At 42.1% G+C, this 26711-nt stretch overlaps 2 protein-coding genes across 4 annotated transcripts in view; both read right to left on the bottom strand.

Annotated features, from left to right (window-relative positions):
• AQR (aquarius intron-binding spliceosomal factor) overlaps window positions 1–4898 on the bottom strand; it is a 59632-nt gene extending 54734 nt beyond the window's left edge. The window contains exons 1-4 of one of the 2 annotated variants that reach the window (XM_064148051.1): window positions 4533–4898; window positions 3730–3786; window positions 1923–1963; window positions 1065–1100 (exon numbers count right to left, since the gene is read on the bottom strand). In XM_064148051.1, coding sequence (XP_064004121.1) covers window positions 1065–1100; window positions 1923–1963; window positions 3730–3786; window positions 4533–4616 — 218 coding nt within the window. In that variant the 5' untranslated portion in view covers window positions 4617–4898. Of the gene's footprint in view, window positions 1–1064; window positions 1101–1922; window positions 1964–3729; window positions 3922–4532 lie in introns of those variants that run through there. The other variant, XM_064148044.1, reaches the window with a different exon arrangement.
• A 9324-nt stretch (window positions 4899–14222) lies between these two features.
• On the bottom strand, window positions 14223–23427 carry ZNF770 (zinc finger protein 770). 2 transcript variants are annotated; one of them, XM_064148030.1, is made up of 2 exons: window positions 22718–23427; window positions 14223–18245 (listed from the first exon to the last, which is right to left on the bottom strand). In XM_064148030.1, exon 2 carries the CDS (start codon window positions 18099–18101, stop codon window positions 15930–15932), a length of 2172 nt encoding a protein of 723 aa, XP_064004100.1. In that variant the 5' UTR covers window positions 18102–18245; window positions 22718–23427; the 3' UTR covers window positions 14223–15929. The 2 variants fall into 2 exon arrangements, with proteins under 2 accessions (XP_064004100.1, XP_064004091.1); XM_064148021.1 differs by having other exon boundaries at window positions 23033–23427.
• Window positions 23428–26711: the final 3284 nt, after the last annotated feature.

The following is a 26711-nucleotide window of genomic DNA, read 5'->3' as shown; positions in this document are numbered from 1 at the left end:
CTGTCAGCGAGAGATGGTTAACTCCCCAAATCCTCCAAAACTCCCCAGAACTCCATACAGCATTTCATCCAGAAATTCCAATTCACTGCATCCCATCTCAAAAGAAAACATTATTAAGGCCCCAAGTGAGGATCAGTGCACGTGAACAAGAAAGGAGAGAACATCTCCTGTATGTGAAGACAGAAGAGCTTGATGGGAGATGAAAGTGGTGAGGAGAAGAAAAGAGAGCAAATTACTTACAGAATAAATGGCATTATATAGGGCTCTAGGATGTACTACTGGCTAATAACATTAAAAGTGCTCTCAGAAATGATAAAAACCTCTAACTCCGTGTCATTTGTTAGTGTCAAACACCAAACCATAGCTTGTGTTTTCTCTTCTGCCTTTTCCCATAAAGCAGCAGAGAGAAGTTTGCCCTACTTTGCTAGTTAGTGGTACCATTTATACCTGGTTTTGAAACAAAGAACCTATCTTGGCCAAGGATCATCTCATTCTATCTGCTCATAAGACTTGAGAGAGAAAACAGAGCCAAAGTGAAGACCAAATGTTGTGGCCTTAAATATTAAAATACCACCAGTATTTATTTTACATCATTTAAGACACGCTCTAGAGGTTCTTCCAGGGAAGTCTGAAGTAGTTATAAGAATCTTTGGAATATATTTCCATTTCTTTTCAGGTGAAGCAAATGTCAGTGATGCTGCTGCAGGACAAATCCTGTTTACCCTTACTGCAAGAGACTTAATCCAAAACCTTCCTGATTTTAGTGGGTTCCAATTTAAGTTTAAATGACAAATTTCAAATAACAGACCCATGGTTTTCACCTGTTTTGTTCATACTCTCTTTTTCAGTGCTTCACTTACTCTAAAAATTCATAACCATAAATCAAGATACTCTATTACTTATTAAATCATTTCTGCCTTAAATTAAGCTCTCTTCACTTAATTTTCTTAGGCTTTAGTAAGCAGAAACAAATGAACATACCACATTCTAATTGACTTGCTGTTCTGCACTTGCTTCTCACTTTCATGGGTTCCTCCAAAAGAAAAGACCTCCAATTAGCTTACCTGAATTCAAGAAGCATTATCTTTCTAATAGCAAACCTGAAAAGCAAAAAGTAATCAATTAGCACAGTAAAGCCTCCCACACAGAGCTGATTAGAAAATAGCTGTGTTTTCCCTTATTTTTGTTAAATGATAAAACCTCTAGAAAGATATAGGAATTGTTTCTGCCTCACTGTTTCCAAGGTCTTAACTCCCCTCAGCCTCTTCTGCATCAAGCTAAACAGAGCCAGCTTCTCTCAGCCACTCTTCATCAGACTCATTCTCTCTCTCCATCAGCTTAGTTGCTCTTCTTTGCATTCACTCCATCCCTTCAATGTCTTTCTGGTATTGAGGTGCCCAAACTGAACCCAGCACTCAAGGTGTGGCCTCACCAATACCAAGTACAGAGCAAAAATTACTTCCCTACTCCTGCTGGTGACACTATGGCTGATCCAAGCCAACAAGACTACCAGATCATGAAATCAAACAACAATCTATCCAAACATCACATCATGACCTCGTGAACTTTCTTTTTGACACATTCAGACTTTGAAACATGATAATGATTAAATTACTCAAATGTACTCAAGTCACTGGAACAGGTTGCCCAGGGAGGTGGTGAAAACCCCATCCCTGAAAGTTTTTAAGGCCAGGCTGGATGTAGGTCTGAGCAACCTGACCTAGTGTGAGGTGTCCAACCCCATGGCACAAGGGTTGGAACTAGATGATCCTTGAGGCCTCTTCCAGCCCTGACAATTCTACGATTTTCATTGCCTTTCAATATGTTCATGCATTTTAAAATATTCTATGAATCATGAGAAACACCACTTCAAGACAGACAATACTGGAATGCTTGTAACTGAAAGTGACTCCTATACTTACTTGGACCTGACGATTTCTTTTATATACACATCTTCAACAACCTATAGGAAATAATATTTTTTTAATGGTTAAGCATTTTATATACACCATTAAGTGATTTAGAATGTATTAAGACATCTTCCATACTCAAAGTTACTCTGAATTAGCTACTCTCTGCTGCTATTTGAAAGTTAACAATTGTCTTGCTCTCAAGAGTGCAAAAGCTTCACAGATATATATTGTTACCAAGGAAATGAATCAACTTAAGGGACAGCACACAGCGGCAGGGAACTGAGAGGGCCTTTATTCAGTTCTTTGGAAGGACTAACCTTAACAATTCTTCTCTTATAGAAGACAAACATTTCATTGTTAATCAATTGTTGAATATCAAGAACAGTCTTCAATAGTCAAATCTGCATCAACTCAGTTGTTTGCTGTTGCTGTTTCTTCTGGCACTTAATCTAATCCCAACACTTTTTACCTCATTTTTCCAGTAGCAGCTGGGGATGTTCAGCCTGGGCAAGAGAAAGCTCAGGGGAGATCTAATAGCAGCCTTCCAGTACCTGAAGGGGGCCTAGAAGAAGGCTACAGAGGGGCTGTTTGCAAAGGCCTGCATTGATAGGACAAGAGATGAAGGTTTGAAATGAGAGAAGCTTTAAATTGAATGTTAGGAACAAGTTCTTTGACATGAGGGTGATGAAGCACTGGAACAGGTTGCCCAGGGAAGCAGCTGAGTCCCCATCCCTGCAGATATTCAAGATTCAGCTCAACAAGGCTCTGAGCAACCTGATCTAGTACAGGATGTCCCTGCTGTCTGCAGGGGGATTGGATGAGATGACTTTTGGAGGTCCCTTCCAATTCAAACCATTCTTTAATTCTGTGTAATCTGCACTATCTCTTGCAGTAGGCACGCTCTGAATGTCCTACCAGGGATAAAATTCAGCTTCTAGTTGTAATAATGACAAACAAATACTATCATAAATACTATTATAAATAGTATAAGAGAGTAAAATGAAGCTGGAATCAGTGTCAAAAGGAAACATACCCCAAAAGGAAAAAAACTTAACCTTTAAGTATCCCAGAGTAAAAAAAAAAAAACCACAACAGAAAACCAAATGCATCATGCCAAATTTTAAACACAAAAACCACAGATATCTACCAGAACAGCACTGATTTGATCATGTTTGACCAAAACTCTCTGAAGAAAACACACACTGCAGGACTTCCTGAATCATAGAATCACGGAATCAATCAGATTGGAAGAGACCTCCAAGATCATCCAGTCCAACCCTAATCAATCAAATAGACCATGGCACTAAGTGCCTCAGCCAGTCTTTTCTTGAAGACTCCCAGGGACGGTGCCTCCACCACCTCCCTGGGCAGCCCATTCCAATGGGAAATCACTCTCTCTGTGAAGAACTTCTTCCTAATATCCAGCCTATACCTACCCTGGCACAACTTGAGACTGTGTCCCCTTGTTCTATTGCTGGTTGCCTGGGAGAAGAGGCCACCCCCCTGCACCATTGCTTTCTGAGAGTACTTCCTCCTCAACATCTTTTAATCTCAAAGGAGCTGCTCAACAATCCTTTACTCTCACAAGTTCTGGGCCAAAATGAACTGAACAAATACCACATAGAGCAACTCCACTGCTACAGCAAACCTCCGTAACAGTGGTTACATTTATAAACTAAGGATGCACAAAAAATTGCAGTGTGTTAAACAACTGACAACCTTCCAGTCTTTCACACAGCACCGGAGACTGGCAAATCAGGCAAGGGTTGATCTTCATTCATTTACACTCCAAAACAATTCCAGGAGAAGCACTTACCTTTGAATCAAAAGACAACTTTTTCTTCACATGTGGAGCCCAGTATTTATTTGCTAACTGTATGAGGGAAAAGGAATAAATAAAAAAAGGCTGTATCAGTATTTCCAGTTGCAGTGACACAGTGACTGTACAACACATCCCATCTCCAAACTTTATTTCTCTAGTTTCCTGCTTCATTGCAGCTCATGGTAACCACAGGTAACAAAGCTACGTTTTCCAACAGCAGTGCTGGTGAATCGTCTAAGACTTCATGCCTAAATCTTTTCTATCAGAGGTGTGATTCTCTGCTTTTGCTGTACAGGCTAGTAAACTCTTTTTTTTCCATATGTAACCTAAAGCAAATCCCTCACAAATATACCACGATCTTTTAGGGAACTCCAGATTACAAACAACTACACGGTGAGGAATTTCACAGACAACTAGAGCCTATAGAGATCTTTTAAAGCTATTGAGCTATCACCTCAACAAAGCTCCAGAGCCATGGTGGTGGCTTCCTAACCAACTTTACTCCATTTTCTCTGTGCTGTAGAAGAGGTTGAGAAGCAGCGTTCCCAGCACAAACATAAACGGCCACTTGTGTAACACCGCTTCAAACGCTCAGCTACAGGAAACTGGCAGCAGCTTCTCGCCTACAGTAGCAAAGCTGGCTGGTCTGGTAGCGCTGCCCCCGCGGAGCTCTCTGGTCTGGAAGCGCCGGGGGCATAATGCTCAGGGACTGCAAAGGCCCTTCCAGCACCTGCCGGCGGAGACCGGAGGGACGACCCGGAGTCCCCACAGACCGCTCGCCCCTCCGCCGGCCCTACCTGGGTCACGTACTCCGCGTTGATCTGCGACACGGTGGGAGCCACGATCTTCTTCGGTGGGGCTGAGGCCGCCGGCGCCGCCATGGTGACGCCGGCCCAAGGCTGCCTAGCACACGCCGCTGCCCACTCGTCCCTCTCAGCCCGGACCCGCACCGGAGAGCACTGGCCGGAGCGGAGACAGAACGGGAACAACCTCCGGGTAAGGAGCAGCGGAGAGAGGAACGCTTCCGGGGCGCCGAGCGCTAGGGCGGCCGCGGGGCGCGGAGGGGCAGTGGCGCCACCTGCCGCGCCCTTCCCGCCACTGCCTCCGGCGGGCGCAGAGCGCGTTGGTCTGGTTGCCTCTGCCTGCTCTCCCGCGCCGCGGCCTGGCCGCAGCCGCCAGGGCGTTTGTCGGGGCCAGGCTCGGCAGCGGGGTGCCTGCTGTGGCTGGCCGTCCCCGGCAGCGCACCCACGAGCTGTTCAGGAGCCTCTGAAAGCCGAAAGACTGAGGACAGCGAAGCGGGAAGCAGTAAACACACCAGGCTGCTTCAACACTCATGATGGAACTCTAAGAAGGGTCCGGGCTGGAAGGCACCTCCGAAGGTCATCTAGTCCAACCCTCCCTGCAGTCAGCAGAGACACCCTCAACCACAGGAGGCTGCCCTTCAAACGCTCCCTAAATCCGCTGAGGATGCCTCCTTTTCTTTATAAACGTAATAAAGCAAAGGTTTCAGCCCATCTGCGGTGGGAAAGACTGACCCTTACAAACACCGACCGAACGCCACCGGGCTGGGAGCCTGTGCTCTGTGCGCTCTGAAACATTGCAGCCCCACCGAAGTCAGCAGTTTGATAACGATTTAAAGTGGTCTGCAATTAACTTACTCTGTTTGGCAAACAGATTAATTAAGGAGGACATTAACAGAGTCCCCAGAGAAGTTGCTGGGCTTTGCTTCTGTGCTCATTAGCCCACATCTGCCATTTGAGTATTTTAAACTTGCAGGCAGCTTCCCCTGAAGTCTGTTTGAATATGACCTCCGCTGTTTTGATACCAAGGTGATCTCCATTTCATTTCTTCAAGCAGAGGTTAAACTAAATATTCTTTTTGAAGCTGAATTAGAATGTATGATGGGAATGGGGAAAGCCACAGCAGCACCTTGCAGAGGATCAGACAATGGCTGCAGTCGAGTAAATATGCCTGCCGCATGCCTTTGCTTTAAAACATCCTGAGGTTTATTCCTGTATGAACACCAGTAAGAGAAATAAAAAATTACAAATGCACCACTCAGAAATTCTGTAAATCTCAGGAATTGGACACTGTCTTCTCTACTGAGCCAAACCTTCAGAGACATCTGTTATTTGATGGAAAAAATGCAGCTGCAAAGCACTTAAAGTACACTCAAACCATGGTACCCCTCTGACACTGAAATGTTTCTAGAAATCAGCATATCAATTATCAATCTACTTGCCAGACTGAGAGAGCTGGGGCTGTTCAGGCTGGAGAAGAAAATGCTCCGGGAAGAACTAATAGCATCCTTCTAGTACCTGAAAGGGGCCTACCAGAAAGCTGGGAAGGGACTTTTGGCAAGGGGCTTATAGTGCTAGGATGAGAGGGAAGAGATTGAAGCTTGAAGAGGGAAGACTGGAGATTAGGAAGGAATTCTTTGCAATGAATCACAGAATCAACCAGGTTGGAAGAGACCGCCAAGATCATCCAGTCCAACCTATCCCCCAGCCCTATCCAATCAACCAGACCATGGCACTAAGTGTCTCATCCAGTCTTTTCTTGAATGCCTCCAGGGATGGCAACTCCACCACCTCCTGGAACAGGTTGCCCAGGGAGGCTGTGGATGTCCCCTCCCTCAAGATATTCAAAGCTAGGCCTTGAGCAGCCTTCTCTAGTGGAAGGTGTCCCTACCCATGGCAGGGAGATTGGAACTAGATGACCTTTAAACTCCCTTCTAACCCAAACCATTTTATGCTTCAATTTCAATTATTCAGGCTAGAGGTCACAGTTTGGTGACTGACTTGGGCTTATCTAGATCTACACAACCCTAACTATCCCTTCTCCATCACTTGGTACACTGCTACCACTTGCAGCCAGGTGTAGAAAATAGAAGTAAAATTGATTGAAGCTGTGAGCTGATGCCTGAGCCATGTTTGCATGTGGCTGCACCTTAACTTAGAACAGTAGAATGGGTTGGAAGGAACCTCCAAAGGTCATCCAGTCCAACCCCCTCTGCAGTCAGCATGGACATCCTCAACTAGATCAGGCTGCCCAGAGCCCTGTCAAGCCCCAACCACTTCCCTGGTCAACCTGTTCCAGTGTTCCTCTACCCTTATGGTAAAGAACTTGTTCCTAACAACAGTGTCCTCTCCAACTTCCTTCCACAATTAGGTTGTTATGTATTTGATCACCTTCTAATCTCTGATAGATCATCAGACACAGTATCAAAGCTATGAAAGGTCAAGGAGAAATCCACGTTTACCTAACTTGTGGCATTTGGGTGTCCCAGTGAAAATGTTAGCTGCGTTAAACCTCACAATGTGGTGACAGAGGTCCTTCAGAGGGCAAATTGCAACTAACTGAAGTGCTCTGACTCTGAAGGATCTTCCTCTATGAGAAACTAATATTAGGTGCCTAATGTTAGGCAATATGATTGCATCCCTCAGTAGCAGTGTCAAATGAAGTGACGAAAATCTTCTCCATGTACGTTATGGATTAAATATTTCTCTGTACAGGGTATTGTTTAGTTATGGAGTGCTGTGATAGAAGGACTAGAAAGAAATACCCAAAGCATAAGTCAGAGCTTTGGAAGAAAACATTGCTTCCATGACTCAGGACCAGCTGGACCTTTAAAGCTGTGATGAGATCAGCAGTAGTGACACCCAGTGTGGTACCCTATGTCTCTCACCTCAGCTCACAACTGTCTATCCAGACTTGTCTCTTTCATGCTAGACTCAGTTTCCCCCAGAGTGGAGGCACATCTGTCACTCTCCACCCCCAAACTGTTTTGTAGTCAGGGGAAAAATAAAACCCTGAGCCCTGTTGTCCCCACAGGCGCCTGTGAAGTTCTCCATCCTTCTGTATTCATTGACTCAACATGTCAAGGAAATCAAATATTCCTTCTCTTCAAAAATCTGTTAATTCATTCATGAAACCATGTATTATTTAAAAAGTCACACATTTGAGTAGATGCAGTCTCCAAGACTGTTACTCATTTCTAGGCTGCGTACAGTCGTGGTCAATTTATATTCAATGCTGCTTTCTCACTTAATTAGCTCTGCTTGTTTTGGATGCTTGCCTTTCCACATTGGTTATAGCCAGGAAAAATATGCTTTTCTCCTCTTCTTTAGAAACTATACAAACCAAGATCTTCGGTAAGCTGGCCAACACTTTCGTCTTGATGATACTCTACCAAATACAGGAAGTATCTGGTGACAGTCAACAGGGATTGATTCCATGTTCTCTCCTGTCTACCTTTCAGTGTATTTTATCACAGAATGTTAGGGGTTGGAAAGGACCTGGAAAGATCATCCAGTCCAACCACCCTGCCAGAGCAAGACCACCTGGAGTAGATAACATAGGAACGCATCCAGGCAGGTTTTTACTATCCCCAGAGCAGACTCCACAACTCCCCTGGGCAGCCTGTTCCAGAGTTCCACCCCCCTCACAGTGAAAAAATTTCCTCCCTAGAGTTAGAGAAAGAAATCTTCTTCATAGAGTCAGAGAAATTATTCATGGCTAGCAATGAAAATTCCAAACAATTAATCTATAAGGACTTCTAGTAATTATTGATGTTAAGGTTTGCTTTAGTTTTAGAGATTTCAGTGAGACATGACCAGTGAAATTAGATCACACAGCTATGTCTAATATAAAAGTTGTTTTGCTTTTTACTATTTCTCTTTCACACAAATACAGAGGTTCACCCTTTTTAAATTTTCATCTTTTAGCTTCTTAAACATAAATAAACCTTGCACTTGAGACATGCAGATTTAGTATGGGTACCATCTTGCACCAGCTTTGATCTGGAACCACAGGATGAGAACTATCACAATCCTTCCATCATTAGGGAGCAGAGGTTCCCCTGAAAGTAGATGGAACTGAAGGCGTCAAAACCTTCCTCCTGTGTGAGAACTCTGTTCCCTGGAGCTGAGGGCACACTAACACTGCTCTGATGAATCACAGAATTAACCAGGTTGGAAAAGTCCTTTGAGATCATTGAGTCCAGCCTATCACCTAACACCTTCTAATTAACTAAACCATGGTACCAAGTACCTCATCCAGTCTCCTTTTAAACACCCCCAGGGACGGTGACTCCACCACCTCCCTGGGCAGCCAATTCCAAAGGCAATCACTCTTTCTGCGAAGAACTTCTTCCTAAGGTCTAGCCTAAACCTGCCCTGGCAGCTTAAGACAATGGAATGGTAAGCATGGAAGTGACCAGGAGCCCAGATGAGAAAATTCAGACAAATGCATGGAGAGTATCAGCTAAAGCCAGTCTGCAAAATAAGAACTCCACATTTTCTAGCTGAATATGGATCGTTCTCCTCTAGGATCTGCATGAAATCAGAGAGAGGTTGGAGTGGATGATCTCTGAGGTCCCTTCTACCCTAAGCCATTCTGTGATCCTATGAATATGCAGCATTTTAAACTATTAGAGAGTTATGTAAACTAAGTTTCTGAAAGGGATGAGGGGGATGAATTGCACAGAGATGGAACCCTGTAGATTATTCAGAGAAGGCTAGACACCTCCTGTGTGTCTTACCTGTTCAAATGATAGGAGAAAAATCACAGATTTAACCTACTTTCAGGTAAATTAAATTCGGAATAACTTCTCAGAAATGATCAGAGGAATCTTTCAGTGTATGAAATGTTCAGGCACAATGACAAGGATAATTCCTGTGGTTATAGCTCACCCTTCATAAAGGTTGAGAGTGGCATAAACTGTTCAGCCTGTTCGTAGCTTTAATTCATTGCTTTTACTATTTTATTCATATACATTCTACTAGTCCAAGAGTTTGTCATTGTGTTCATCTCATTAAATATGGGTACTCACTTGGTAAATATGTGTACTCCCACCCAGTAAATATGGGGACTTTCAAGAATGATGCCTCAGTTTAGTAACAGATGCTTCTTAAAATATTTAGAATTTTAAAGTGCAAAGAAGCCGTCAGTAGCATTCTGATTTGTGTGTAAATATTTATTTAGCACACGTTCTGGCCAATGTACTGCCCTGGCTTTTTGTGCAAAACTTGCAGTAACTTCAATGGAAATTTCTGAGCTCGTGACTGCAGAAAAATATGGTTAATTCAGCAACCCAGCTGCTTTTACATCCCAGAATAGCAGGCAGTGCCTCTAGTGAAGGAGGTGGGGAAATACGAGAGCTTATGTCAGTCTTAGCTTTCTGTTGCTGGGCTTGCATTTGGGTAACAGCTTAAGTTATAACAGACTGGGCTGTTCTGATTCTCTTTGGAGACTTACAGCTAGGTTCCTCCCAACAGGAGCAGAATAGTGCTATGAAGATGAGACAACAATGGTCACTAAACCTCTAGAAATCTTTGCTAGATACCCTATGAGAGGCTGTCATGGGATAAAATTTCTATGGGGGAAAAAGAATGTGAGTTAAATGTATTTGATAGAGAAACATGAGGCCCTTCATCACTAAAATGAGGTTCTAAGGTAAATAATTTACCTTCTGCTAGTGCTAGTGTGAGAAATGTGTGGAAACTTAAGCCTATTTGCAGCATTGCTGCAAAATTAGATTCATAATCACATAGCCTTTCTCTTGATAAAAAATAAACAAAAGCAGACTGCAGACTAAACTGAAGCATATCTAATAGAAATACAGAAGTGTTTGGGTTGGAAGAGACCTCCAAAGGTCATCTAGTCCAACCCCCCTGTGGTCAGCAGGGACATCTTCCACTAGATCAGGGTGCTCAGAGCCCTGTTCAGCCTAATCTTGAATATCTCCAGGGATGGGGCCTCAACTGCCTCCCTGGGCAACCTGATGCAGTGTTCCACCACTGCCATGGTAACAAACTGTGGCTGTTTGAGCTAGAGTTCTAGCTCAAATACAAAAAATAATTGGAACAGAGAAACTCAGAAGTGGAAGAATATTGGAGTCTGAGTGGAGAGGTGAACATTCCAGGGATAAGCCATAAAATGGCAACAATGGATAAGTTAATATAATTTCATTGGAGCATCAAAAGCTTATGTCTGGAAGCACAGCTTGTATCTTCTCCTTTTGCTGCTTCTACTGCACTTGCTGCTATCTTCCCCTGATGCTGTTTTGGCTGCTGCTTCGCCCCTTCGCCACTGCTTGACCCCATCCCTATCATCTTTAAGGTTTTTATATTTCTGTAGTGGTTTATTCTTCTTATACAGTTTAAAAATACATTTTCCCCCCTGACTTTCCAAATTCTGAGTTGTAGTGAATTTACTCTACTAGGGGAGGGATCCACTCTAACCCATTACAAGAACCTGTTCCTAACATCCAGTCTAAATCTGCTCTTTTCTCATTTCAAACCGGTCCTCCTTGTCCTGTCACTGTAGGCCTTTGCAAACAGTCCCTCTGCAGCCCTCTTGTAGGCTCCCTTCAGGTAACAGGAACCTTTCTGTTTGGCTGTATTTTCAGGATCTCCTCAGAATCAATATGAAGTAGAAATTGAAGTAAGCATCTTGAGTTTCTGTAGCTCAGCAACTTACTTTTGCAGACACATACTAAGCATTCAGATTTATACTCTTAAAAGTGCACCAACAAAATAATGCAGGGATGCATACCAGGAGGAAAGATTTTCCTTGATGTCAATAGAAACCGAATGCAGTCACATACAGGATTCCTAAAATCCATGCACACTGGGACCAGGCAGGACTCCACTGAAGAGGAAAAAATTAATCCACATAACCAAACTATGTAAGGTGTGTGGCACGAATCAAGCCACACATTATGGCTGGACTTGATCTTAAAGGTCTTTTCCAGCCTGAATGAACAATTCTACGATTAGCATATCCTAGAAGCAGAAAGGAATGAGAACAGTAGAGCACAGAAGTAAAACAGCATTCAAAGACTTGTGACAGCTCAGGGCTGACAAAACAACAATGATCAGTTCGACTTACAAGTGATTTTGTTGGCAGAAGGCTGATTCCTCCTTCACTTGGACTTTGAAGATGCTTTTTTTTTAAAACAGATGCTAAAAGAGATGCTGTTATAAAACTGCCATGATACCAAAAGTGCAATTAATTAGCTCAACCTGGAGAAAATAAGCATACAAGAGCATAGAAAACTCACTTCTGTAATTCTATTTTCCTTATGATAACTGCTTCTCAGACATCTCATCCATAGCCATCAGACCATAAAACTACTCTGTTAAAAATTGCACTTTAAAAATTCACAATACCTCATGCTAGTAATAAGAGCCATGACTCCTTTAGTTATTTCAGAGATATAGGCATTTTCAACATTATTACAAGGCACTATCAGAAGGATTCACTTCATGGGCTTTATTAGAGTCATCCAGCTGTACTTACCCTAGTATTGCTCAAGTGAACTACTCTTGTGAGACTACAACTTTTCAGTTTTACATTTACACTAGAAGGCAGCCAGGAAAACTAAACATTGGATCCAGCATCTCAATTTGAAGCCTGATATCTCATTTACCTCATCTGAGTTTCTTTTGTGCCTATCTCCTTTTGGCTCTGGGTGCAATAGTGAGAGCAGATCACAGCCAAGCCAGAAACCAAACACTTAGTGAGAAGCAGCTACCAAAGTGGTTAAGTGGTGTGGTTTATGATTGTTTTCCTTACTTTTTTTCTCTAGATCTGTGTAGGAATATTTACAGAAAACCAAACAAAAAACCTGCAAGCAACAACTAAACAAAACCACACCACAAAAACACAGCCAGAAAGCCCAAAGCATTTCCAAGTATTGACTTTCTACAAGCACTGCACAGGTAACACAGCAATCAAATCAATAAACATTTCAAAGTTACCAATAGTTACATTTCTAGACAGCAAATGGACGATTTGAGCAGTTACAGCAGATTTAATATTGCATGCTTTCTCTTTAAAAAGAAATAAATCCTTTTTACCTTTTTCTGCTTGTTCTAAAACATTTGACCCCTTCTTTTATTCTGCTTAGAACTACCTCAAAGCTGAATCCATGCAGACAGAGCTTTTCTTGAGGGGAGCACAGGAGAACTCACTGCTTTCCTCTTCACAATACGTTTTGTTTCTTCATATAGCCTTGAAAATAAATCACTACTTCAGTGCTTTGTGATTGTTATTATTTGCTATCAACTCCTTCTTACAAAACCACAGGCAATGTCTCTGCCACCAGAGATACTTCAAAGATTGATGGCTTGAACTTGCCTTGAAGCACTATGGAAAATGACTAACATGTTAATGAACCACACAGAGTGTTATTGTTAACACTGGGAAAACCATTCCAGCTCAAATTCTCTATGGGAATTTGGAGAATTTTACTGTTAACTTCAAAAGAAACAAGATTTCAACTTATTTTTTTCTCACAGGACTCTTAGGAACAACTCTATGTCTTCCTAGCTAGTTTATGCTGTAATTCCCCTAGAACTGTGAGTTTATACTGACACAAAACTTTTCACAGTGAGACAGAAAAACAAAGTGGCCCTTGTTGCCCTTCTGAAATCCCCCAGAGCTCAAAGATAACATTAGTTTCCAAATTCATCAGAGGGTAACATTTCCCATATATGTCTGCTTGTCCCTGGAAAGTATCTCTATTACAATCCCCTCATTTGACACAAACTGGTCTTCTCAAAACATGCCAGGTCTAGTATCCTTTAAACAAAGGCTCTCAAAAGCACAGCTTTTAAAAATGACTGCGACTCCTTAAGAAAGAGCTTAGTATGCTTGAACATATTTCTGGTTTATTCCTAACACACTAAAAATACCTGAAACAGAACCTATTGTTCAACGTCCAAAATTCATAGAATCATGGAATGGCCTTGGTTGGAAGGGACTTCAGAGATCATCTACTCCAACTTCCCTGCTCTGGGCAGAGATGCCATTTCACTAGACTTGACTTCTCAAGGCCTCATGGCCCTTAACACCCCCAGGGAGGAGGCAGCAACAATCTCCCTGGAAAGTCTATTCCAGAATCCCACTACCTATAGATGGCCTTATGAAAAGTCCCTCTGCAGCCTTCCTCTAGGATCCCCTCAGGTGTTGGAAGGCAGCTTTAAAATCCCCCCCCCCCGAGTATTCTCCAGACTGAACAACCCCAGCTCCCTCAGCCTATCCTCATAGCATCCCTTGGATCACCTTTGGGCCCCTCCTCTGGAGTCACTCCAACAGTTGTGCCCTTCTTATAATGGGGATACCAGAAGTAGGAGCAGTAGAGTTATAGAATGGTCTAGGTTGGAAGGGACCTCAAAGATCATCCAGTTCCAACCCCCCTGCCATAGGCAGGGACACCTCCCACTATAACAGGTCGCTCGAGGCCTCATCCAAACTGGCTTTGAACACCTCCAGGGAGGGAGGTGGGGTCCCACAAGAGCAAAGGGGCAGAATCCTCTGTCTTACCCTGCTGGCTACACTCCAGTGGATGCAGCCCAGGATGCAATTATCCTTCAGGGCTGCATGAGCACACAGCCAGCTCCTGGTAAGCTTCCTAACTTCTCTGCATATTGCATGCAGCTCCAAAATTCGGGCCTGCACATAAAGTATACACTTGAGAGTACAATATAAATAAAATAGTTTATTAGAAGTATTTTAGAAGAGCTCTACAATACACTTTCAAAACATTTTATACAGTATTCTGTCTTTCAATATGAAACAATTAACATAGGGAGGAAAAAGAGTCTCAATATATAACTGTAGTAATTATTAACGTACTGCATTTCTGTCAGACAAAACCCATAGCACCTAAAGAGTGTTTCTGAGTAACTTTCCAGGTTTTATTCTCTTTGAAACTGGGAAAGAATAACATGTACGAAAACAAAAGCTTCCTTCTCCCTTCATTTATACCCAATACTACAAAGCTCATGCCACAGCAAAATCAAACCATTTTAACTTCAATAAATATGGATCTGTTTAAACAGTGAAAAGGATGCCATGTATCTTACAGTCATGTTGATGCAGAATTAAAAACTCAGCTTTCAACTACTCAAAAGCTCAAAAGAAAAACATCCTAAAGGTTTTCTGTCAGAGGAAATAAAGCAAAATAAACTCATTGTTCATGAGTAAAAATCCACCGCACTCACACTTTTTGCCAGCCCCACAGATACAATGGACAAAGCTCTGTACTCACCAGAAAGTTTAACTACAGATTCTATTAACATAAAATTTGAATTAGTAAATTTGAGCTAAGACTAATTTTCAAACTCTTATGTTTAAGAAGAACAAGATTTCCCAACAAAATGGCTGCTCTGAGTTATTATCACATCTCAGAGAGCATTTCTTTTGCTGATGCAGTATCTACACTAAAAGGAAAGGAGTCCAGGGCGGATAAGCCACCCATCTGTAATGTTAACAACAACTTCTTGTCCTCTTGCAGAAAAATAGTTTAGTATTGTATGAATTGGAAAAAAAAAAAAAAAGACATCTTAGGAAACGCAAGGAACATACAAAGAAGTTGAGATAATGTAGTGGTGAAACAGATTCATTAATAATTGATTCATTGACAGCTTGATCTAGTGTTTGGTGTCCCTGTCCATGGCAGGGGGGTTGGAACTAGATGATCCTAGTGGTCTCTTCCAACCTTGTCTGATCCTATGATTATAAGCCCTGCTATTTTAGCATTGTCTGCTTAATATTTCATCATTCCAAGCAAAAAAGATCCAATTCCTCACCCACAGATCTGCAAGTGCATTACTAAGCAGTTGAATTTCTTCTAGTAACTATCCTATAATGCCACAAAAACATTGTTTTTATGCCTCATTAAACTTTTCCCTTTTTTCTACTTTCTTTTCCCCACTAAAAAAAAAGGTTTTTTTTAAATAAAAGTACTGCAAATACTCTTTCGTTTGCAACATCTACAGAGCCAGAAAAAAGTAAAAGGGCCATTTTTTTTTCTGTATTCTGGAAATTAACTTTTTTAATCATTATTTTCTGATAATTATCTCTAGGCAGCATATAGTCCTATATGGGAAAAGACAGAACTTCAAATATCGGTGTGATGAAGCACTGCATATCATTACAACACTACTAACACAGATTATGCATTTATAAATTAAGGAAGAAAAATGCAAAGTGGATTTTTTTTGTTGCCTTTTTTTGTTGTTTGTTTTAAACATCTTATCACATTCAATTAGTGTTGAAGACAGCAAATAAACTCTTCATGAGGTCATCTCCACAAAAGGAAGAGATAATTCCCTTCACTCAACTGTTCATTCCAAAATAAGCCTTTTAATAATTCTGCAACAAAAAAAGGTTAATATCTCATTTCATAGACCATTATCCACTTTTGATAAAGCCAATATATTCTCTGGTCGTTGCTCAGTGGAGCTCAGCTTTAAGCTCTCTCTGGAGTGAATACGGTGATGCCTTTTCAAATGTGGGGCCTGCCTGAAATTTTTACCACACACTAAGCACACAAATGGCTTCTTTCCAGCATGCATTAGGAAGTGTCTTTCAAGCTTAGAAGGCGTTTTAAAAGCTTTGTGGCAGATGCTGCATGGGTGGAATTTCTTACCAACGTGACTTTTTTTAGTGTCTTTAGGAAAATCATGCAAATAGCTGGAATGGCTTTGCTCCTTTTCCACCAGTTTACCACACAAGTAAGGCTGTGTGTCTTTACTGCTGGTGTCAAGAACAAAGTCCTCTGACTTGATTTCAACTTTGATTTCAGTTGCTTGGTTTGACTCAATCAGCTCAAACTCTTGAAAGCTGGATGGTTGTAAAGATGTCTGAGGAGACTGAGGAGGCTTAAATTCAATGTCATCACCCTGCTGGTTGGAAAGTTTGCTCAGGTTTTCAAGTTCTACCCGGCAAACTGGGCTTTTATAGGGTCTCTTCTTAGTATGGGTGAGCTGATGTCTTTTCAAGTGAGCTGACTGTCTAAACATCTTCCCACAAATACTACAGCCAAAGGGCCTCTGTCCCGTGTGTGTAAGATAATGCCTTTGAAGTTTAGATGAAGAGGGAAAGATCTTTTCACATCTGTCACATTTACACACTTTGTGCCTGCTATGTCTATTTTTAGCAGAAGCTGAAAACACACAGTGAAGTACCTCTGGCTTATCAAAGAAACTATCGCCTGATGAACCATAAAAAACATCATCTTTATTATCCAGCGACTCATGGATGTCTAACATGCCTTCCCCAGTGAGCATACCTTTTAAATGAAGCCCAAAGTTGGGAGGTTGTGGGTGCTCTTGCCAAGGCAGTGGCACAGCAAATGTCCGCTTCATCCGATTACTAAGCGCCCTGCACATGTCAAGCTTGCCACAGCAATCCTTGAGAGGTTTAGTGGAAGAATGCTGCTCAGAACGTTGATCTTTAGCTGCAACCAGGTCAGGACTTTTAAAGTGACCCGATTTTATATTTCTTCTGCCAGACAGAGAAAAATCTGTTGCCTTTCCTCTGGTATGCTTCAGTTTCATTAGAACCTTATTTTTGACGCCGCCTGTTTGGCCACATGCTGTTGTACCACTGCTTGAACTTTTGCCATCCTTCAGATAACATTTGTGCAGATTTAGAACCTGCTCAGTTTCAAAACACTGCTCACACGTTGGGCACTGAAAGGGTACAATGTAAATTGTGTGAACATCATGTGGGTCATTTTCCTGCAGCTCACAAGTGTCAGCAGCCTCAAAACTACTCCTCTTTCCTTCCACCAGGTTGTGTGGTCTGGGATATTTAAGACTCTTTGCTCTGTGTACAATATTGGGGAAAGTCTTATTTCTGGTGTGGAGCTGTTTGTGCTTTATGAGTTTGCTCTGTATTTTAAACCCTTTCTGACAAAAGCAGCACTGAAAAGGCCTTTCTTCTGTGTGTGTGAGCTGATGGATTTTCAGGTGTGTTGACTGTCTGAAACATTTACCACACAGAGAACACTTATAAGGTTTCTGGCCAGTGTGAATAAGGAAATGTCTTGCTAGCTTAGATCTTGATGGAAATGTCTTCTTACATGATTCACAAGCATGAGTTTTCTTTCTCCTTCTGGCACCGTGTAGATGATCTCCTTTCAGACACTGATGCAGCATCCACCTCTCTTCAGTTGTGAAAGATTTCCAGCACAGCGAACACTGAAATACACCAGGAGTGACTCTGTCTTGCTCAGACTTCACAGAGCTTTCTGCTTGCTTGGTATCATTCTGACATTTCTCATTATGAAGCTGCTGATGCTTTAATAAAGTGAATAAGTTTTTGAAGTTTCTGTAACAAACAATACACTTAAAAGGCAGATTATGGGTTAACTGATGCCTCTCCAGGTGGACTAACTGCCTAAATGTTTTATGGCATATGTGACATTCAAATGGCTTTTGACCAGTATGTATCAGAAAATGCCTAGCTAATTTGGATGGAGTTTCAAACTGTTTATAGCAAATGTCACATATATATGGCTTTTTCTTGGGCATCCTATTAGCTGTTACACACTGCTGAACTTTGAACATTTTTAAAGCAGCAACTGCAGCTTGCCTAGTCTTAAGGTTCTTCAGATGAGTGTCTCAAGCGAAATCACCAATTGCATGCTAAGGTTGAAGGCTGTAGAAGCAGGAAATTTTCTTAGGAGAAATATTCTTAAATCCCACAGGTCCCTAAAATAAAAAAAAAAGGAGCATTATTTTAGTCTATATTAATACATAATTGCCTGAGTTTGTCTCTTGTTTTCTACAAAGCAAACCAAAAGCATCTAGATGTGAAAAATCCCAATTTAATTTAGCTTGAAACACTTCATAACAGAATAATTAATCATTATGTTACAAGACATGAAAAAAACGGACTGATTTCCAGAAGAAACAAGTTTAAGTAATCTGTGCTGTAAATGTAGCTGTATTTCCAAATAGACAGTTCAGCTACACTATGCCACTTACAAAAAAGGCATATTCTTAACAACAAAAAATAAAACCCAAATGAAACCCACAAGAACTTAATGTAATAAATTTCTCAGCAGTAATTCTAACTCCTAGATACAGTCTCTGTGAAGATGAGAGAAAAAGAAGAACTAGAGATTCCTGGGCTCTGGAAATAAAAATTACACAAGTGCAGCATTAGCTAGAAGTAAAAAATAATTTGTTTCAATGTATTTTAAAAGTTACTACTCATTTCTGCTGCCCATCAACTGTATCTGGTAACACAATAACTTCTACTCTCTACAAATGGCAAATGCCAGAAGCAGTGAGCAGGAACAACACTCTAACCATAATCTATGAGCAGAACGAGGAGAACCTCCACAATGAGAATGAGCACAGGCTATGGTCACTGCCTCTCCACAGAGCCAGAAGGAGTACCAGAGATACCTAAACATGCATATGCTCTTAAATCATTATAAATAAAGGTCATTAACATAAGTCATCATAATGGAGTCTGAAATCTTGAAATAGTTTTAATTTTGATTTAATTTTTGACAGAATACACCTAGGTAAGCTAAGCCATGATGACTTAAACCCAAGTAGCAGTAACTTCACAAGGGCTCGAGTGCATAAAAAGTTACCAAAAGACTCACGTGAACAGCTAGAAAGCACCCAAAGCAACCACTTTGCTCAAGTTATCCACTGTGAGGCCAACTCATGTTGGCCACCAGTGTGGTCTTAACTTCTGTTACAGGAACTCCTGAACAGGGCTCCTGCTCCAATGCATCACCCTCTCACGAAGCTTTCTGCTGCTCTCAGTTGGTCCTTCCTTTACTGCAGTTATTTTCATTGTCTTTCCCCACTGTGAACCTTGAAAACAACTAACCGTTCTCTGTCACAAATTTAAGCATGCAAAATTTCCTTTCTCTAGGAAAAAAAAGCTGTTTTTTCCACATACAGCTTTTAGGCCCACTGCAAAGGAAAAAAAAAAGAAACAACAAACCCCACAAAACCCAAAATCAAGAGAGAACCAATTGGCATTTTTAATTGTCTCTGAATTAGTTTTAATTGGTAGACTGCAGCTTCGAAGCCAAATTAAGTATTTCAGTCCCCAAGAGTAGTACAATCAACAAAATAAAAATACCTCTATCCCCCTATAAAAGAGAAAAGGAATGGAGGGAGCAAACTTTAAAGCAACAGTGTAATTGTTAGGACTTACAATAACTTTGAGATACACAAGACACTTCTATTATGACTTGTGATATTTTGATACAACTCACAAGTTGTATATTCTGCCTACTAGAATAAAATAGCAAACATTCATTCAGTGTCTCCAAAAGCCCCATCCCTACACAAGTGAATCTCCCTAGTTTAAAAATATTCAGAAGCATCTAAAAAGTCAATTCAAAGCGGCTGCAAAGAACAAAAACCTACCACAATGTAAAGCAAGTCACAAGATTCAAGACACCTTCACAAAAGTTTGAAAATATTCACTGAACCAAATTTTTTGAGCTCAATGGGAAGAATCTGATCACCTGGTAGAGTCATTCTACCTCTAACAAGTAGGTTTCTGTATATAATTGTGGGCCTTGTTTAATAATATCTGGATGTACACCTTAGCTGCAGGTGTCACTGCATCAGCAAGGAGTTACCTAATTTCACTGAAATAGTTCAAATGGGATTTCTCAATGTTCCAAAACAGTTCAGAAAGTCAGCTTTTTCCTTCCTAGTGTCTTTTCCCATAGAATTTCAACAGCTACTTGGTTTTGGTTTTTATTTGAAGATGCAAGAAAACACCGCTCTCAGGAGACTCCCTTTTTCTCCCAGCTGTTGTCACATCAGGTGTAAGATAGGAGATGAAAGAGACTAAGCGTGTGACACCAAATGCTTTCTAGTTTGTGCTACTGTGAAGATCCAGACAGGCTAGCTGAGAAAATGAGAAAATCTTCTTTGCTCCGCTGAAAGTTCCTGTGCAGCTCAAGGCAGCCTCCATTAGCAGGGAAGGAAAAACCTCCTGAGAAAGAGCTGTAAAAACTGATGAATTTTAGTTAGCATACTGTCACACAGATCTTATTTACGCATTGGGAAAATGCTCAAAACAGTCTAATGACAGGTGAAGAAAAAGAAAGGCCAAAGGAAGAGACAGCTGTGGCATGTTCCACAAGGGTCTCTGTATTGAGCATAGAATTTTTTTTACAAGTCTATTTGGTGACTGAGGAAAATGCTCTGTAGTGTGAGGTGTCAAAATCAGAGTGGGGTCTTTCTGCCCTGTGAAAGACTAAAGACTCACACTGAGGTAAACTTAAGGTATGCAGAGGAAAGAGAAAGGTGCTAAGATGGGCATTATTGCATGCCCCCAATATATTTTCAAATCCTGTTTACTGAAGACAGACTTCTCCACATTTATTTCAGGGAGCTCTGTGCCTTGCACATCTAAGGAATAAACATCATGCTGCTAAGGATCAAAGAGCAAAAGATGAGCTTTGGAATATTGCCTCCTGCCAGCCTTGGAAGTACACAGGCTTGTCCTAATTAGAATCAGAAAAGGTACTTCCCTGTGAGAAGATTTTGTTTGTGCTGTAGGTCCAATTTAATATTAAATTGATGCTCATTTTCATCTTGTCTGCAAGGTCCCACAGAAAACATAGAATCAGGAAGTACTGCAGACCCACAGAAGGTCCACAAGATTCACAAAGAATCCTCCTAAGCCAAATAGAAAAGATTAAGATTATAGTTATTAATAATACAGATGGCAGCAAGTTATGACAAAATGAAAACTCGATGGGAGAAGACTGTTAAAGATTAGAATTAACAATCAGAACAGATAAGGTTGTTTGTTTTTTTTTTAAGTATTAAAAAACAGTAAGGGCATTTTAATAGTAAATGCAAGATCTTCAATGTAAACAAGACTAATCAACTGGAAGGGGGACAATCTATTAGGTTACTGTTGTGCAAAAAAGACACGGAATCTATACGGGAACAGAAGTGGAATATGCCAACAGCATACCATCCACACTAGAATACACAGACAGATGTAAAGCTTTACTAGCACATAAATCTTCCATAGTACTCACTAATGTTTAAAACTAATCTGGAGTACTCTAGCCAGTTTTGAATTAAGTCAAGACTATGAGCTAACTGGAATGAATTCAGAGAAGAGAATCAAGAATGATCAGCGTTTAAATGCATAATATAGGAAAAGACTGAAGTATCTACAAGCACTTAAATTAAAATTAGGAGACCTGATTAAATAAAGAAATATCAAACCACAAGAGCCAGTTTAAAGAAAACAGACTAAGTTGTTCCTCGAGCCATTTATACTTGGTTAGAAATGGCTTCAAATCATAGCACAGACAATTCAAGTACACTGCTGTCCTTACAGCTGCAAGGTTTTTCTTAATGAACTTGCAAATAACTTGTGGGGGGAGATAGCTCTACCTGCAACCCTGGAAGTCTCAAAAAAAGCTTGCACAATTCTCTCTCCAGTTTTCACACCTATATAGCTGACCTTACGCGTGATCAATATTCTGGCTTGTTATCCTATGGCCCATTAACATAATCCAGAAGCAACCGCTTAAATAAACAATTCAATCTATTTCCCAACGTGCCACTGAAGGATTCTTCCACGTTATTCTTCATGTATCCTCGGATCTTTGAGATATGCTAACGCTTACAGTCTTCCAGACATAATGACAAGAAAATTAATTACAACAATAAAGGTGTGAGGAAACTTAAAGGTGCCTCTCGTAACATTAACTACAGATCAGGCAGGAACAGGAAAAAAATCTAGCTGCTGATTTATGAAACGTATAGCATGTAACAGAGAGAGGAATCTGAGCAGTGAGACAAACATTGCAGGCTACATTTCCTCGCCAGCTTTCCCTAGGGAAAGGCTTAGATTGCCGCAATAGAGGCAAAAAATTACACCAGAAATGTAACCTTCACCTGCAAACCAATACAGAAATCAACACCAGCTCCCCAGTGCTAACCCCCCCCCCTATTCTTCTCCATTTTCCATTTATTTTCCGAGACGTTTCCCGAGCCAAACATCGTGCGATGGTGAAGGAGGGCTGGTCTAAGAACAATCCCAAGTTCTGCTGGAGGGGCCGGGGCCCAGGCCCGAGTTCCCGATACACACACCACCCTCCCCACACACCCCCAGCAGGACATTCAAATACAGCTCAAAACTTAAAAGCAATCAGCGAGGCAGCTCTTACAGCAAGCAGGCCGCGAACGACACAGAGGGCGGGCGCTTCCCTGCAGCGGGAAGCGGGCTCCCTGCCGGCTGAGGCCGCGCCGGCCCGGCCGCGCTTCCTGCAGCGCGCCGCGGAAGCCCTGGCCGCCGGCGGGGCGGGCAACGGCACCGGCCAGCAGTCGCACCCGTGCCTGGCGAGGCTCAGGGGCCCTGCCCAGACGCGCCGCACCGGCGGCAGGCAGGGCCGCGGCCGCTACTGGCCCAGCGGCCCGAGCCCTCCGCGGAGCCCGCAGGAGAAGGTCGACAAGCGGGGCCCGAGGACGAAAAAGGAAACGACCTGCAAAGACAACCACCACACGTCTACGCTCCCTCTCCTCCTGGGATCGCTGCCGCTTAAATTCTTCCCACCCGGATGGCATCGGGACGCCGGGAAACCCGGCCCGGAGCTTTCCGTTCCCCCTCACAATGCTGCCCCTCTTCCGCCGCTCCGAGGCGCAGGGACGGCGTTCCCGGCCTTTCATTCTTGTCCGGGCAGAAAGCGTCGCCAGGCGCTGCTGCTCTGCATTGAAGGGTCGCTGGAGACTCCTTATTCCCGGCAGAAAAGTTGCGTTTTCTGCTTCGGCATCCTAAAAGCGACTAAGGGATTCTCGGTGGTTGCGGGGTTTGCAGCTAAAGCACGGTGATGGAGTTACCGGGCTGTGCGATAAGTGTGCCATAAGGCCAGACCCAGCTGCTTCAAAAGCTGGGAAGTGGAGCCTGGAAAGGAGAGGGGAAGGGGACCTGGATCCCGGAAGTGGAAAAAACCTGCACACAAAAGTAACCGCTTGGCAGGAGGAGTTCAGCCTCCGTGTTCAGAGCTGGGCTCGGCTTTGGACACCTCCACGCAAGGAAGACAGTGAGGGGCTGGAGCGGGTGTAAAGAGCAGCAACTAAGCTGGGGAAGGGCCTAGAGAATGAGTCCCATGGAGAGCAGCTGAAAGAGCTGGAGCTGTGTAGTGTGAGGAAGAGGAGGATGAAGTGAGACCTTATTGCCCTCTACATCTACCTGAAAGGGCAACACGGAGAGGCACATTAATGAATGAGTAGTTAGCAGCATTTACAGGCCTATGCGTGAGACAGTTTTGCAGGCTCTCGCATCTCTGCAGAAGTGTCCTTGGGATGTGTTTTTGATACCTGGAAGTAACTGTCTGCTGAACAATCACTGCTTCTTCGTTCAGTAGTGTTAGAAATCAAATCACTTTTATCGCCAGTGGTAGTAAAGAGTATCTGACATGGTTTGCAACACGTAAGCCACACTTCAGTGCTACAGAACAAAAACTGCAGTTAAGCTTAGATGCTTGAGAGCACGTCTTGGACAGTGTTGATCATTATTTCAACAACATACCATACCATCATTTATTAACCTCATTGAAAGACAGCAGGGTCTTGGAGTTAAAATGGAGGTTGGGGCAGCCTAAAGTTGAAAGCTTGGGAATGCTGTATGACCACAGAAAGCCTTCTGAAATACAAATATCCCAGCTATAAAGAGTGCCTAATACTTGCCATGTGCATCTTGTAACACTATTCAGATTTAAAAAAGGAAAATTAATAATTGCATCTCTTTTATTTTAAAGTATAACCAGTAGTAGCAGCAGTCTGTTCCCCATAAAAAAAAAAACCCTCTGGCTTGGTCTGAGCAAGAATGCAGACAGCTAAGAAACTATCAGATTCACAGTTATAGACTGCTGTAGCTCTTTTTGTTTTAATGAAGCTGCAGCAATAGATCACAGAATCATGGAATGTTAGGGGCTGGAGGGGACATTGAAAGCTCATCCAGGCCACCTCCCATGCCAGATCACACAGGAACACATCCAGGTAGATCTTCACTATCTCCAGAGAGGGAGACCCCAAACAAGCCCCTGGGCAGCCTGTTCCAGATACCAACTGAAGGTCTGCTTGTATAGTTTGGGGAGTTAGCAGACAGTGTAGTCCAAAAATGCTAAATGCAGCCTTAGTCCAATTATAACAAAACAAATTAATTAATTCAATATGTTTTTCTAGAAAACAAACTCAGGCAATCAATTATTTACTTTTGTGATGCCAAAAATAAATCATGAAGGATTTGCAGGAGATAATGGTGCAATGTAGCAACAGTATAAGATCTCCTATGAGTGGAAAGTGTATTTATTTTAACTCTAAACCGTTTTCAGTCATTCACTTACATTCTTGCCCTACATCTTGTGATCATCATTACGATCTCAGGATCATGATGTCTGGGTGGGTTTGAATCTCTCCAAAGCAGGAAACTCCACAACTTAGCTGGGCAGCCTGCTCCAGGGCTCCAGCACCCCCACAGCAAAGAAGTTCCTGGATCACAATACTCCAGGAGGGGAGTCTCACAAGAGCAGAGTAGAGGGGGAGAATCACACTAACGGCAATGACTGAGAAAAAAAAAGTAGTTTAAAATGCTGAGCAGCTCTCTCAAAGCCATGTAGTTTCACATTTACAGATTGTAATCCCCTGCATTCAGCTGATGTCTGTTAAGCACAGTTTGTTTTGTGCACCAAAAAAGACAGACCTGTGGGGAAATGGAACACACAGGAATTTTGAAGTATTTACCTAACTTTTAAACAAGAAATTCTTTTGTGTGCACCTCAGATGTATCTTGTGTAAATCAGCATCTGTTAAAGGAGCACTTTCCCAGTATTAAATGAGCCAGGCATGACTGAATGGAGATTGAAGGAAGGCACACAGGAAATATCCTCCCCACTATGAAAGGTCCCTGGCCACAGCCCAAGAGCACAGACAAGTAAAACAGGAGCACACTGAAACGATTTACATGATTGTGATCTGGCTTGGCACTTGAGAACTTAAACGGCTCTGGCTCTAGTGATAGCCAGAGTTTTTTGAGTGGTTCCCCTTTAAATCCCTTAACACTTGTTGCAGAATCCTAGTTTGAGACTCTGCTTGCTGTTAAAAGGCAACGTTAAGGTTTATTGAGGTAGATTAATAATTAGACAAAGCTTAAATCAATTTGACAGAGCAAAAATCAACAAAGGTTAATTAAACTTTACTTTGCTGGGAAGGTCACTACATTAATTGCTGCAAAGACAATTGATTCAACTGATTGAATTAAAATACTTATGTGAACATATATATATATATATATATATATATATATGAGAAAATGACTTGGAGTTAGGCTAGGGTGGTTTTCATGGGAATTGGGAGTAGAAGGGCAACAGTTAAGTTACTAGCTTTTCAAATTGCTGCTCTCTAAACTTCTCAGAGAGGAGCCTAGGTGCAGCTAGATCCAAGCTTAAAAACAGTCAACAGTTTATGAATAAACATATTGGAGAGATTGAGAGAGTAAAAGGTAAAGGAAATCCTTCCATTTGGTCCTGAGGCTTGGAACAGACCCCTTTGTTCTCCACATCCCTTCAGAGAATAAGGTTAGATCAACCCCTAATCTCAGACTTGGTCATCAGTTTATGCCTAAGAGAGTTTGAATGTTGGGAGTTCAGTGTGGTACTTTAATGTAATATTGTGTTTCTTAAGTGCACTTGAGGTAGCAGCATTTAAATAAAGTATATCAACACTGTTGTGGTCACTTAGAAAACAGCAATGCTTACTTAGTAAAACATCAATAATTGGTTATATTTAATACAATAATTCACAGGATTTGGCAAAGCTCACTGAGCAAAAGCAAATAACAGAGAGAGAGAGAGCTGTATTTAGAGCTTAACCTGTGACTGGGCTGTTGCTTTTCTGCATATTATAATAAATTTAGGCACTCTGGGATCTCCAGGATTTTATGAAATTGCAAACTCTCATGCCCCCTTTGCCAGCTTATTGCCAGCAAAGGGTCTGCCCTGTTGTCAGCCTTTCCAGATGGACAGTGATTCCCTTTGTCAGCTTATCACAAGCAGATGATCTTCCCTTTGTCAGCTTTGCCAGCAGATGGTCAGAGTCAAGCCTGAGAGCACCTCCCCAGGAGGGATGCTGGGACACAGCCCACTGTGATCCAGCAAAGCTCCA

Source organism: Pogoniulus pusillus, chromosome 1 (genome assembly GCF_015220805.1).
Source record: "Pogoniulus pusillus isolate bPogPus1 chromosome 1, bPogPus1.pri, whole genome shotgun sequence".
In the NCBI taxonomy this organism is placed as follows: Eukaryota; Metazoa; Chordata; class Aves; order Piciformes; family Lybiidae; genus Pogoniulus; species Pogoniulus pusillus.
This window is presented reverse-complemented; position numbering and strand designations above follow the sequence as displayed.

Bases quoted from the DNA above. Each gene is read 5' to 3' on its own strand.
- ZNF770 (XM_064148030.1), bottom strand. From the start codon at position 18,101: ATGTTCAAAGTTCAGCAGTGTGTAACAGCTAATAGGATGCCCAAGAAA.